Raw genomic sequence first — 13,633 nt, forward strand, 5'->3', positions numbered from 1 at the left:
AGCTCCCCAGAACTTTTAAAGCACTTCCTGCAGTCTGGGCATTTAAAATGTCTCTTGTTAGAGTGAGCTCACTGATGGGACATCAGGTCTCTGGAACTTATATAGCACTTCCTGTAGTCTGGACAACTAAATGGTCTCTCTGCCCTGTGAACTCGCTGATGCTTCAGCAGATTGGATGAGAGACTGAGTCTCTTCCCACACTGGGAGTAGATGAACAGTCTCTCCGCAGTGTGAGTGCGTCGATGAGCTTCCAGCTCAAACAGGTAATTGAACCCCTTCCCACAATCCCCACATTTCGAGTTTCTCTCGGCTGTAACAGGATTTATGTTCTGACAGGCCAGATGATCAGACAAAGCCTCGTCCACACACAGAACACGTGTACGGTGTTTCCCCACTGTGAATGGTGCTTTTTCCTTCCATGTTCAAAATCTGATGATATTGAGGTTACAATAAATTGGGTGGCACTGTCAGAACCTGATGTGATGTTTGGTTTCAGTTTCCCAACTGCAAATCCTCCTCTTCTAATACCCTGTGGAATTGATTTAAAACAGAAAAAAGGGAGAGAGAGAGAACCCACAAAAACACCAAGGCAGGTTGTGAAACTGAGCTGAATGAATCTGGTAATTTGTGGGGCCGGCACGAGGAAAAAGTGACCATGAAAACTGCTGGATTGTCATAAAAACCCAACTGGTTCAAAAATGTCCTTCAGGGAAGGGAACCTGCCACCCGGTCTGGGTGTACACAAGACACTGGACCCTCTGGGAGGAGGGGAAGAGAGCAAGAATGAGATAGGTGGTAGAGGCACCCGATAAAGCAGGGGGAATTTATATTTCTAGAACTCAACCAGAACTTGGACAGAATCTTCCGAACCCTCAACCTCCACGCGCTAGAAGATCTAGGGTAGCAGGTGTAACTCTTTTGAGTCAAAACAATAAACTAAATTAACAAAAACAAGGGAGAAATCAAGCACAGCCCCTATGTCAGGTCAGCTGTAAAATCAAGGAAAAACTTTAAAGGAACCTTACAAACATCAAACTAAGATGTGATTAAAGTTCCCCTCCAAGTCACACACCGTCCTGACTTGTCTAACATCCAGTACTGGATGAACAGAAATTTCCGCCATTTAAATATTGGGAAGACTGAAGTCATTGTCTTTAGTCCCTGCTACAAACTCCACTCTCTATCCACCGACTCCATCCCTCTGCCTGCCAACTGTCTGAGACTGAACCAGACTGTTCACAATCATGGAGAAATATTTCACTGTAAGATGAGCTTCCAACCGCATATCCACATCTTCACCAAGACCACCTATTTCCACCTCAGTAACATCGCCCGACTCCAGCCCAGTCTCAGCTCATCTGCTGCTGAAACTCTCATCCATTCCTTTGTAATCTCCTCCAGTCTCACAGTCCCCCCCAGATATCTTCACTTTAATTCTGGATTGCTGACAATTCTTTTTTTGTCACAGCTGCTGCCCATTGCCCCCTAAAAGGATGGCGGCCGCGCATGCGCACTGCTGCCTATTGCCCCCTATGAATATGGCGGATCCACATGCGCACTGCTACCCTGTCCCAAAAAGATGGCGGCCATCAATCGGACCTGATATCGTGACAAACGCCGCCATCGCCAAAACGGAGCAAACGCGGGGTCGGAAGCTTCCTATTCGCGGTTTGAGGCCTGCAGTGTGTATTTCTGAAGGCGTCCCACCCACTTGCCAGTTCCATTCGCCTTCATCTGCCCGCTTGCTGCACTCTTCTTCTGCTCTCCTCCCTGATCCGACTCGACCGCGACTCTCCTTCCAGCACCGCAACTGCGCATGCTCCAGCCACAACCTGACGCTGCGCATGCTCTGACCACAGACTGGCGCCGCGCTTGCGCGATGATCTCCCGCAGCGAAGATAGAGCATATTCTGCCTCTCTTTGAATGCTGGGTAACTGCAGCGCCATTAAACCATAACATTGTTAGATACAAAATCATATTCCGAGCTCCGATTATGATTGGCGCCAACCATATATTATTATTATTTCAATTGTTACAACCAGCAAGAGCACGGGAGTGGAACCTGCCACCTGGTCTTTGTCCCTACCTGAGAAGAGAGAGAGGGAGACGGGACAAGGTGAAGACGAAGGATTTGAGACATCAGCAACACAACCGGAATTTTTATGGAACCTCCAAACCCTAAGGTTTATGCCACGTAGAAGGAGAAAGATAGCAGATGCTGGGGAACACCCTTATCCCCATCTTTCCATCTCAGTCACACACCTTGTCTTGTGCATATTCTCACTGCTCCTTTATCGCTGAGTGAAAATGGTGGATCTCAGGATTTTACGTCATGACCTTGTGGGAGCACCTTCACTAGACAGTGGGTCAAGGAGAAGGTGGCGCATCATTTCCTGCACAAAGACTAATTGGTGATGCGCAATATAATTAATAGACTTGCTACCAATGCCCATACACCAAGAATGAAAAGCCTGTACAGAAATATTTGTTTCTAAAACAAAACTCCTTTTATATTAGTTGGGGGGGTCGGTGTTTGCTTACTAATTTTAGATTTGATGCGTGAGGGCAGGTGGTTGGGGTTGTTTCTTCAACAAACTTATTTCCCAAGAATCTAACAGAAAATGTTTGAAATACTCAGCTGCTCAGGCAACATCTGTGGAGAAAGAGTCAACCTTTCAGGCCTTTGTTAGGGTTAACAACTGGGGGGTACGGGGAAAGAGGGGGAGTGGGATGAACTGGGTTGGTCTTTGAGCTGGTACAGACTTGATAGGCTGAATAACCTCTGTCGGTCCTGTATTCTCGGATCCTGACACTGCTGGACCTTCCACAATCTCCTGTTTTCATGTGGTTCTTGCTGCTGCCGCTCACCCGCATGGGAGGCTGGTCTGTGTATCACTCCATTTACTGAGATTGTGTTAAACTAACTGCAGCCCCTCAACCAGCTTCCTCCTTCCTGATCAGACATCGGCTGCTTTTTTCTTTTCTAAGACCACTAACTGTCAAAGCAGTATATACTTAAAAAAAATTCTGTTTATCTGCCACATGGAATCTGACTCATTTTCTCCTCTTCAATTAGTTTTTGGTCTCTCTCTCTTTTATTCTCTCTCTCGATCCATCTATCCCTTTAGCCTATCACTATGTTCCTCCCTCTATGCCATCCAACTCCAAAATCTCCCATAACTAACCAAGGGCTCTCTCTGACCATTTCTACTTCCTGTACAGACACACTCCGACCACACCATTTCTTGCTCATTCACATTTCTGTTCATTTACAGACCTTCACTGACAAGTCACATTGCTGTTCTGTTACAGACTCTCCCTGACAAGTCGCATGAGCTGCTCAGTTACAGACTCTCCCTGACAAGTCGCATTGTTGTTCATTTACAGACCCACCCTGACAAATCACGTTGTTGTTCATTAACAGACCCACCCTGACAAGTCACGTTGCTGTTCATTTACAGACCCACCCTGACAAGTCACATTGCTGTTGAGTTCCAAACCCTCCTTGACAATTCACATTGCTGTTCATTTACAAGTCCCTCACTGACAAGTCACATTGCTGTTCATTAACAGACTCTCCTTCAAACGTCACAATTTCTCCTCCATTTATAGATGTTCTCTGACTGGTTCCAATTTCTTCTCCATTTACAGGCGCTCCATAATCAGTCAAAAATTCCCCTTGATGTTTTGTGAATGGGAACAGTTTAAAGGGAGTAGAGGGCCAGAACAGTAAAGAGATGGGTAAATCAGTAGATTTGAGAGTCCAGTGTCAATAATTTTAGTACCTTTTTAAGAAACACAAGCTGAGCAGATTGTCTGTCCTCTACCGTATATTATATTGATCCATCAATCAGAGTAAATATGCATTTCCCATGTGTCCACAGTCACTTACACGAGGTCAGCCCGCTGGATGGAACCTCGGGCACTCTGAGCTTGATCTCCGGTGCCTCCAGTCCAGACTGCCCCCTTACATCAGTGTCCCCTCACTTTTATAACCTGTGGTGATGCAGCTCTGGCCCCTGAATCTTCTTTGGATTCTCTGCTGGGTTTTGACAGGAAGTGAGGAAAAGACAGCTGGAATTTCTCTAACCTGTGATTTAAAAGGAGACATTCCCTGGTTCCCAGCAGTTACTTTTCTTCAGGAATTTTCTCATTCTCTCTAAACTCCCTTGCCCATTGTTAATTCTGTTATTTATGATAGTTACACAATTATAGGCATAAACATCACACATTATAATCTGATCTATTCTGTTCCTCACTCTGGTTTCAGTTTATATTGTGGTTAATAACAGGCAAACTCTGAACTTTTCCCTGATCTGATTCGAGTTTCCACGAGCTGATTCTGTGCAATGGAATGTCTTATCAGTATTGCCGTGGTGACCTGTCTGCATTGAACAGCCTATTTGAGTTTCTAATTCAGACTAAACTTCTCTATCCCATAACACACATTATATCAGAGAATTTACCTCAAAGTATTTTAGCCATGTTACAAGGGGTTCAGATACACGGATCTTTAAGTTTGAAGGGCAAGTTTAAAATGCTGTTTGAACCTGTTACTCCACTTTTCCTTATGAAATTAACTTGTAAATCATTGGTTAAGCTGCATTTAGAATATTGAGTCAAATCCTGGGCATCTTATAACAGGAATGATGTCAGGGCCATGGAGAGGGTGCAGGGAAGATTCACAGATGACACCACGGATGAGAGGCTCCAGCTAAAAAGGGGTCCATTCGGCCCATTGTGCCTTTGACAGCTCTTTTGAAGAGCGATCTGAATAGTCACTCCCCTACTGATTCCCCATGGCCCTGTCAATGTTTTCCTTCAAGCATTTCTCCAATTCCCTTTTGAAAGATACTGTTGAACCCGCTCCCACCAAACTTTCAGACAGTGTATTCCAGATGATAACAACTGACTGTGGAATGAAATGTTTTCTCATGGTGACCTGTCTGCTGTGAAGCTCCTGTTTGAGTTTCTAACTTAATTACAATTTCTCTTTCCCAGGTGGAGAGACTGGAGAAACTGGGGGTCTTTTCATTAGAACTAAGCAGGATGAGAGAAGATGTGAGAAAGGAGTTCAAAACTGGATCAAGGACATAATCCAAAATATTCCAGACGCTCCTTGTCCTTCAGGATCTGTGTCCAGGGGGAAACTGATGGTTTTATCTCATCATCATTGAGGTCAACAACTACTGTCAGACTCAAACACTCTCCAATCAAATACAGCACGGATTAGGTACAGAGTAAACCCATCAGCCTGTCCCCCGGATACAGATACCGAGGGACAGGGAGTATCCGGGACAATGACATTTCTCACTCAGTAAGGTAGAAATTGACCCTGTATCTCTCCCCATTAATCCTGAGCTCCACACAGCTTGAATCCTCCTCCTGTTTCCCTCCCTGTAACAGCACTGAGCTAAAGCCAGCCCATAATGAGCAGGGCTCAGGGAGAATGGTTACTAGGCACTGCAGAGATGTCATAAAGCAGCATCATTCAGCCCAGCTGGTCCTCTCCCTGTCCCTTTAAAGGTAGAAAACTGGGGCATCCTGTCTCCAAACACATCCCACCCTGTTCACACTGAGAATCCCAGGGTGGAGAACTGGGACATCCTGTCTCCAAACACATCCCACCCTGTTCACACTGAGAATCCCAGGGTGGAGAACTGGGACATCCTGTCTCCAAACACATCCCACCCTGTTCACACTGAGAATCCCAGTGTTTGGGAGATGACAGCAGGTTCGAACAGTGTGGAGAGGAGAGGGAGGTTGGAGATGAGGCAGTAAGGACGGTGGGGTGAAAGGTTTGTTTTTTGAGGAGGGGGTGATGATGGCAGATTTGAAGGAGAGAGGGACAGTACCTGGAGAGAAAGAACCATTAACAATCTGATTGAACATGGGGTAGTTGGGTGATCAGCAGTTTAGTGGGAATAGGGTCAATGGAGCAGGAGGTGGGTCTCATGGACAAGATGAGCACTAAGGTGGCATGAGGGGAAATGGGGGTGGGGAAACTAAAGAAAGATGTGGGTTCAGGGCTCAGACAAGGGGGGACTTTAAATACAGTTTGTCCTGGTGGGCTAGTGGAAGGGAGGGAAGCAGCAGAGGCAGCTGATCAGATTGTGTCAATCTTAGTGACAAAGAAGCTCCATGAGCTCCTCACACTTGTTGCTGGTGGTGAGGATGGAGGAGACAGGGGAGAGGGAGAGCACTTTAAAAGAAGCTAACTTGTGTGAGAGATAATAACAGTGAGCATTCAACAAAAAGCTGATTTATTTGATTTTTAGCCAGAATATTAACCCCTATATGTGAGTGGAGCTTATTAACTTCAGCAGAAACAGACTCCAATGAATATGATTCAGTTTTGGATGTGATTAACAGCAAAATCCATTCACTGCAGTTACTTGTGAACTCGCTGGTGTCTCAGCAGGTTTGATGACCGAGTGAATCCCTTCCCACACTGGGAGCAGGTGAATGGCCTCTCCCCAGTGTGAACTCGCTGGTGTCTCAGCAGGTTGGATAACTGAGTGAATCCTTTCTCACACTCAGAGCAGGTGAACGGCCTCTCCCCAGTGTGAATTCGCTGGTGTACAGTGAGTTGAGATGATGTCTTGAACCCAGTCCCACAGTGAGAGCACCTGAAAGGTCGGTCGTCAGTGTGAACACGTTGATGGGACATCAGGTTCTTGGAACTTTTAAAACACTTCCCACAGTCTGGGCATTTAAAATGTCTCTCATCATTGTGAACATGTTGATGGGACATCAGTTCACCAGAATGTTTATAGCACTTCCCACAGTCTGGGCATTTAAAAGGTCTCTCATCAGTGTGAACTCGCTGGTGTATCAGCAGGTGAGATGACTGAGTGAATCCCTTCCCACACTCGGAGCAGGTGAATGGCCTCTCCCCAGTGTGAATTCGCTGGTGTAGAGTGAGTTGAGATGATCGCCTGAATCCAGTCCCGCAGTGAGAGCACCTGAACGGTCTCTCATCAGTGTGAACACGTTGATGGGACAACAGCTCTCCAGTACTTTTGTAGCACTTCCCACAGTCTTGACATTTAAAAGGTCTCTCCCCAGTGTGAACTCGCTGATGTGACAGCAGCTCGGACAACTGAGTGAATCCCTTCCCACACTCGGAGCAGGTGAATGGCTTCTCCCCAGTGTGAACTCGATGGTGCCTCATCAGGTTGGAAGACTGAGTGAATCCCTTCCCACACTCAGAGCAGGTGAATGGCCTCTCCCCGGTGTGAAGTCGCTGGTGTCGCATCAGGGTGGATGACTGAGTGAATGTCTTTCCACACTGGGAGCAGGTGAACGGCCTCTCCCCAGTGTGAACTCGCTGGTGTACAGTGAGGTCAGATGATTGCCTGAACCCAGTCCCACAGTGAGAGCACCTGAACGGTCTCTCATCGGTGTGAATATATTGGTGGGACATCAGATCTCCAAAACTTTTATTGCACTTCTCACAGTCTGGGCATGTAAAAGGCCTCTCCCCAGTGTGAACTCGCTGGTGCCTCAGCAGGTGGGATAACTAAGTGAATCCCTACACACAGGTGAAGCAGGTAAACGGTCTCTCCCCAGTCTGACAGCGCCAATGGGTTTCCAGCTCAGAGGAGGATCTGAATCCCTTCCCACAGTCTCACATTTCTGTGCTTTGTCTCCGTTGTGATCACATTTATGTTTTGACAGATCAGATGATCGGCTGAAGCCACATCCACAGACAGGACACATGTATCATTTCCCCCACTGTGAACAGTACAACTTCTTTCCATGTTCAAAATCCGATGATATTCAGGTTGTGATAAATTGGGCGACTCCGTCAGATCCTGATGTGATGTTTGGTTTCAGTTTCCCGACTGCAAATCATCCCCTTCTAACACCCTGTGAAATTGATTTAAAACAGAAAAAAGGGAGTGAGACAACCCACAAAAACACAAAGACAGGTTGTGAAATTGAGCTGAATGAATCTGGGAATTTGTGGGGCCGGCACTAGGAAAAAGTGACCATGAAAACTGCTGGATTGTCATAAAAAACCAACTGGTTCACTAATGTCCTTCAGGGAAGGGAACCTGCCACCTGGTTTGGGCTTACATAAGACTCTGGCCTCTATGAGAGCACATAGATAGAGAGAGAGAGAGAGAGAGAGGTATCTAGGAGCAGCAGGGGGTGAAGGAGAAACATTTCATATTTCTACAACGCAACCAGAACTTCGACAGAATTTCCCAAACCCTCAACCTCCTCCCCCTAGAAGGACCAGGGTAGCAGGTGTATGTGAACACGATCAACTCTAAGTTCCCCTGAGAGTCACACACTGTCCTGACTTGTCTGATATCCAGTACTGGATGAGCAGACATTTCCTCCATTTAAATATTGAGAAGACTGATGCCATTGTCTTCAGCCCCCACTACAAACTCCACTCCCTAGACACCGACTCCATCCCTCTCCCTGATAACTGTCTGAGACTGAATCAGGCTGTTCACAATCATGGTGAAATATTTCACCCCAAGATGAGCTTCCAACCACATATCCACATCATCACCAAGACCGCCTATTTCCACCTCAGTAACATCGCCCGACTCCACCCCAGTCTCAGCTCATCTGCTGCTGAAACTCTCATCCATTCCTTTGTTACCTCTAGACTTAATTATCCTAACGCACTCCCGACCGGCCTCCCACATTCAACCTCCCTGTAATTTTGAGGTCATTCAAAACTCTGCTGCCCGTGTGCTTACTCGCACCAAGTCTTGTTCACCCAGCTCCCCTGTGCTCAGTGACCCAGAAAGGTTCCTCGTTAGGAAGCAACTAAATTTTATATTTCTCATCCTTGTTTTCCTCCATGGTTGTGATCATCCCTATGTCTGTAATCTCCTCCAGCCACACACCCCTCCGAGATCTCTAAACTCATCTAATTCCAGCCTCTTGAGCATTCCTGATTTTAATCACTTCACCATTGGTGACTGTGCTTTCATTTGCCAAGGCCACAAGTTCTGGATTTTTGTCCTTGGACTTCTCCACCTCTCTTTTTCCCCTACAAATCATTCCTTAAAACCGACCTCTTTGACCAAGCTTTTGGTCACTTGCCCCAATATCTCCTTATGTGGCTCAATATCAAATGTTACTTTGTAACATTTCTGTGAAATGCCTTGTGAAGTTTTATTATGTTAAAGTCCCAGTATAAATACGAATTATTGTCACTGACTTGGACAGATACCGTTGTTCCACCTCATTAATAAGACATTGTAACTCAAAGCATGAAGCAGTTTGATGGACAAGTTGTTCTTATTCTGTCAATTAAGATTCCAAAAAGTTGACCCCAATAAAGATGGCCGCCGCGCATGCGCCCCGCCGGGCGTTGCCCCCAATAAAGATGGCGGCCGTTAACCCTGGGCCTGAAAGTGGGAGAAACCTCGGCGTAAACGAAGGGGACGGTCCAAAGTTTACCATAAGTTCTTTCTCTGGGTTTGCCGTTTACACAACATGTTTACGAAGCCAACCCGCCCACCGGCCTGATCCATCGCTCCCTTCTCCCCACCATTTTATCCACTCACCGATTGCGGAACTAAGAAACAAGCTTCCCTTCATCGCCATTACTCACACTGCGCATGCTTCACTCCCAGCCCGGCCCCGCCCCTCATTCACTCCGATTGGTTGGAGGGCCAGCCACACCCGCTCGGTCCCCCAGTCCCGCCCCCTCTTCCTATTGGTCCGGAGCTGCCGTCAATCAGCCGGGCATTGTGACGGTTTCAGATGGTGAGAGCGGCCACAGACTCAGCCTGACTTGCTGATTCTTGGCAGCATTTTCTGTTTGGGAATTAGAGCTAGAGATGGATGGTCAGTTCCGCTCTGTCCGGGGGGGATTCACACTCATTTCCCTAGTGCACTGATTATCACCTTTACTTTACATGAGAAAGTCCCCGGTTCAATCCCGGCTGGAAGCTTTGTGTTTACAATTGTTACTGAGGAGGAATTAACAGTGAGTTTAGTTTCATGTCGAACAGGGGGACAGTTATTGTCTCATTCTTTAAAATCCCCTTCTTCACCTTTAAACAGGGAACGATAAGTCGGAGAAAACTGATCCACTGTGACCCTGAAACAAGATACTGCAGATGCTGGAAATCCGAGCTCAAAACAGAAAATGTTGGAAACATTCAGCAGGTCAACAGCTTCTCTGGAGATGGAAACAGAGTGAATGTTTCAGGTCGCTGGCTTTTTATAGAAAATGGAAGAATTTGGAGATGTAATAGTTTACAAACAAGTACAGAGTCAGGGAAAAGAGAGGAAGAAAGAACAAACGGTCTTGTGATGGGATGGAAGGCTGGAGTGATTAAATGAGAAAGGGGATGATACAACATTGGGTGATAATGAGACAAGTAAATAAACTAATAGGACAATAGGAGAAACAAAAGACAGGTCCAGAGGAGGGATAAATGGTAACAGCAGAACCGATTGTCTGAAAAAAATGGGAGTGGTGGCAATGATCTGAAATTGTTGAAATGAAGCTTGAGTCTAGGAGGTTGTGAAGTGTCAAATAAAAGATGAGCTGCTGTTTCCCGAGCTTCCATTGAGCTTCATTGGAACAGTGCAGGAGGCTGAGGACAGAGAGTTCAGACCAAAAGTGATTCCTAGAATTAAAACAGTAAATGAGCAGAAGCTCAGGATCACACTTGCAGACTGAATGGTGATGTTCCACAAAACAGTCACCCAATCGGGAATTAGTCTCCTCAGTGTAGAGGGGATCACATTGTGAGCAGTGAAAACACAACGCTGAATAGCAAGAAGTACAAGTAAATGACTGTGTCATATGGAAAGTGTGTGGAAAATGCCCTGGAATTTGGGAAGGGAGGAGGTGACAATGAATCTGTTTCAATAAGTCTGTAACAGAGCAGTGCACTGTCGTTCTGCTGTACCTTATATTTTAAAGGGAATTTTCAGATATTTTTCTCACTAAGAGCTTGGGTTGTGAGAGAATATTTTCACTCTTCTCTGCTATTCTTATCCAGGAGGGCTGCTGTGGTGAGAAAGACTTGGTATGTAAGATACAGTCGCTGTGAGACTGATAATGGATCATTTTTCGATCTAAGTTCAGTGAGATCTGATCACTTACTGAGTGAGTCAATCTGTGAAATTGTAACTCAAATAGCCACAGTTACTGCAGGTGATTCTCTGGCTACAATGACATAGATAAGAAAGGAATCAGGAGCGTGCAGTCCCACCCAGCTGGACACCAGTGGAGAGGCATTGGAGGAAGATGGTTTGGTCAATGGTGTCAAAGACTGCAGACAGGCCGAGAAAGAAATGAGGGAGAGTTTGGGTGATCAACGGTTTGGTGGGAATAGGGTTGATGGAGTAGGAGGTGGGTTTCATGGACAAGATGAACACTGAGAGGAAATGGGAGAGAAACTGGATAAAGATGTGGGTTCAGGGCTCAGACAAAGGGAAACTTTAGAGACAGTTTGTCCCAATGGGTTAATGAAAGGGAGGGAAGCAACAAAGGCAGCTGATCGGATTGTTTCAATCTTAGTGACAAAGAAGCTTCATGAGCTCCTCACACTTATTGTTGGAGGTGAGGATGGAGGAGAGAGGGGGAGCTCCTCAAAAGGAACTAACTTGTGTCAGAGATATTGAAAAGATTCATCACACTGTGTTAAACACCAAGCGGATTGATTTGAATTTTATCCAGAATATTAAAACCTATAACTGGGCTGGAGTTCATTAACATCAGCAAAAACAAACCCCAATGAATACGGTTCAGTCCTGGATGTGATTAACAGCAAAATCCCATCACTGTTGTTACTTGTGAACTCGCTGGTGTGTTGTCAGGTGGGGTAACTCATTGAAACTTTTCCTACACTCAGAGCAAGTGAATGGTTTCTCCCCAGTGTGAACTCGCTGGTGTGTCTGCAAGTTCGATGACTGAGTGAATTCCTTCCCACACTTGGAGCAGGTGAACGGCCTCTGCCTAGTGTGAACTCGCTGGTGGTCAGTGAGGTCATTTGATCGCCTGAACCCAGTCCCACAGTGAGAGCACCTGAACGGTCTCTCATCAATATGAACACGTTGATGGTGCAGCAGGTCCCTGAAACTTTTATAACGCTTCCTGCAGTCTGGGCATTTAAAATGTCTCTCGTCAGTGTGAACTTGTTGGTGTCACAGCAGGGTGGATAACTGAGTGAATCCTGTCCCACACTTGGAGCATGTGAATGATCTCTCCCCAGTGTCAACCCACTGGTGTGTCAGCAGGTTGGATGACCGATTAAATCCCTTCCCACATTCAAAGCAGGTGAATAGCCACTCCCCAGTGTGAATTCGCTGGTGTTCAGTGAGTTGAGATGATCGTATAAACCCAGTTCCACACTGAGAGCACCTGAACGGTCTCTCATCAGTGTGAACACGTTGATGGGACATCAGTTCCCCAGAACTTTTAAAGCCCTTCCCGCAGTCCAGACATTTGAAAGGTCTCTCCCCTGTGTGAACTCGCTGGTGTCTCTGCAGGTTGGGTGACTGAGTGAATCCCTCCCCACACTCAGAGCAGGTGAACGGCCTCTCTCCAGTGTGAACTCGCTGGTGTGTCAGCAGGTTGTATAATCGAATGAATCCCTTCCCACACTCGGAGCAGGTGAATGGTCTCTCCCCAGTGTGACTGCGCCGATGAGTTTCCAGCTGAACTGGGTAATTAAATCCCTTCCCACAATCCCCACATTTCCACTGCTTCTCTGCTTTGTGATGGCATTTATGTTCCGACAGGTCAGATGATCGGCTGAAGCCTCGTCCACACACTGGACATGTGTACAGTTGCTCACCACCACTGTGAACAGTGCTTTTTCCTTCCATGTTCAAAATCTGATAATGTTCAGGTTACGATAAATTGGGTGACTCCATCAGATCCTGATGTGATGTTTGGTTTGAGGTTCCCAACCACAAATTCTCTCCTTCTGATACCCTGTGAAATTGATTTAAAACAGAAAAAAGGGAGTGAGAGAGAACCCACAAAAACACAAAGGCAGGTTGTGCAATTGAGCTGAATGAATCTGGGAATTTGTGGGGCCAGCACGAGGGAAAAGTGACCATGAAAACTGCTGGATTGTCATAAAAACCCAACTGGTTCACTAATGTCCTTCAGGGAAGGGAACCGGTCATGCTTCCTGGGTCTATACAAAATTCTGGCCTCTATTGGAGCAGAGAGAGAGAGAGAGAGAGATGGGAGATGCAGGTGGTAAGCAAGATTTTGTATCACTGCAACTCGACCAGAACTTTTGATAGAATCTCCCAAACCATCAAACTCCCCCACCTAGAAGGGCCAGGGTAGCAGGTGTATGTGAACACCATCACTTCCAAGTTCCCCTCCAAGTCACACACCGTCCTGACTTGTCTGACATCCAGTACTGGATGAGGAGAAATTTCCTCCATTTAAAAATTGGGAAGACCAAAGTCATTGTCTTCATTTCCCGCGACAAACTCCACTCCCTTGACACCGACTCCATCCCTCTCCCTGACAACTGTCTGAGACTGAACCAGACTGTTCACAACCATGGTGTGAAATATTTCACCCCAAGATGAGCTTCCAACCACATATCCACATCTTCACCAAGACCGTCTATTTTCACTAGTAACATCGCCGACTCAGCCCTCGTCTCAGCTCAT

At 46.3% G+C, this 13,633-nt stretch overlaps 1 protein-coding gene across 1 annotated transcript; it reads right to left on the minus strand.

The window, feature by feature from the left end:
• Positions 1–1,730: 1,730 nt before the first annotated feature.
• Positions 1,731–12,823, minus strand: LOC144698028 (uncharacterized). The gene is given in 3 exon segments (XM_078569967.1): positions 1,731–1,935; positions 6,556–7,499; positions 11,963–12,823. Coding segments are annotated over 3 exon segments (2,010 nt in total).
• Between the last annotated feature and the right edge of the window lie 810 nt (positions 12,824–13,633).

This window comes from Cetorhinus maximus, chromosome 23, assembly GCF_964194155.1.
Source record: "Cetorhinus maximus chromosome 23, sCetMax3.hap1.1, whole genome shotgun sequence".
Classification (NCBI taxonomy): domain Eukaryota; kingdom Metazoa; phylum Chordata; class Chondrichthyes; order Lamniformes; family Cetorhinidae; genus Cetorhinus; species Cetorhinus maximus.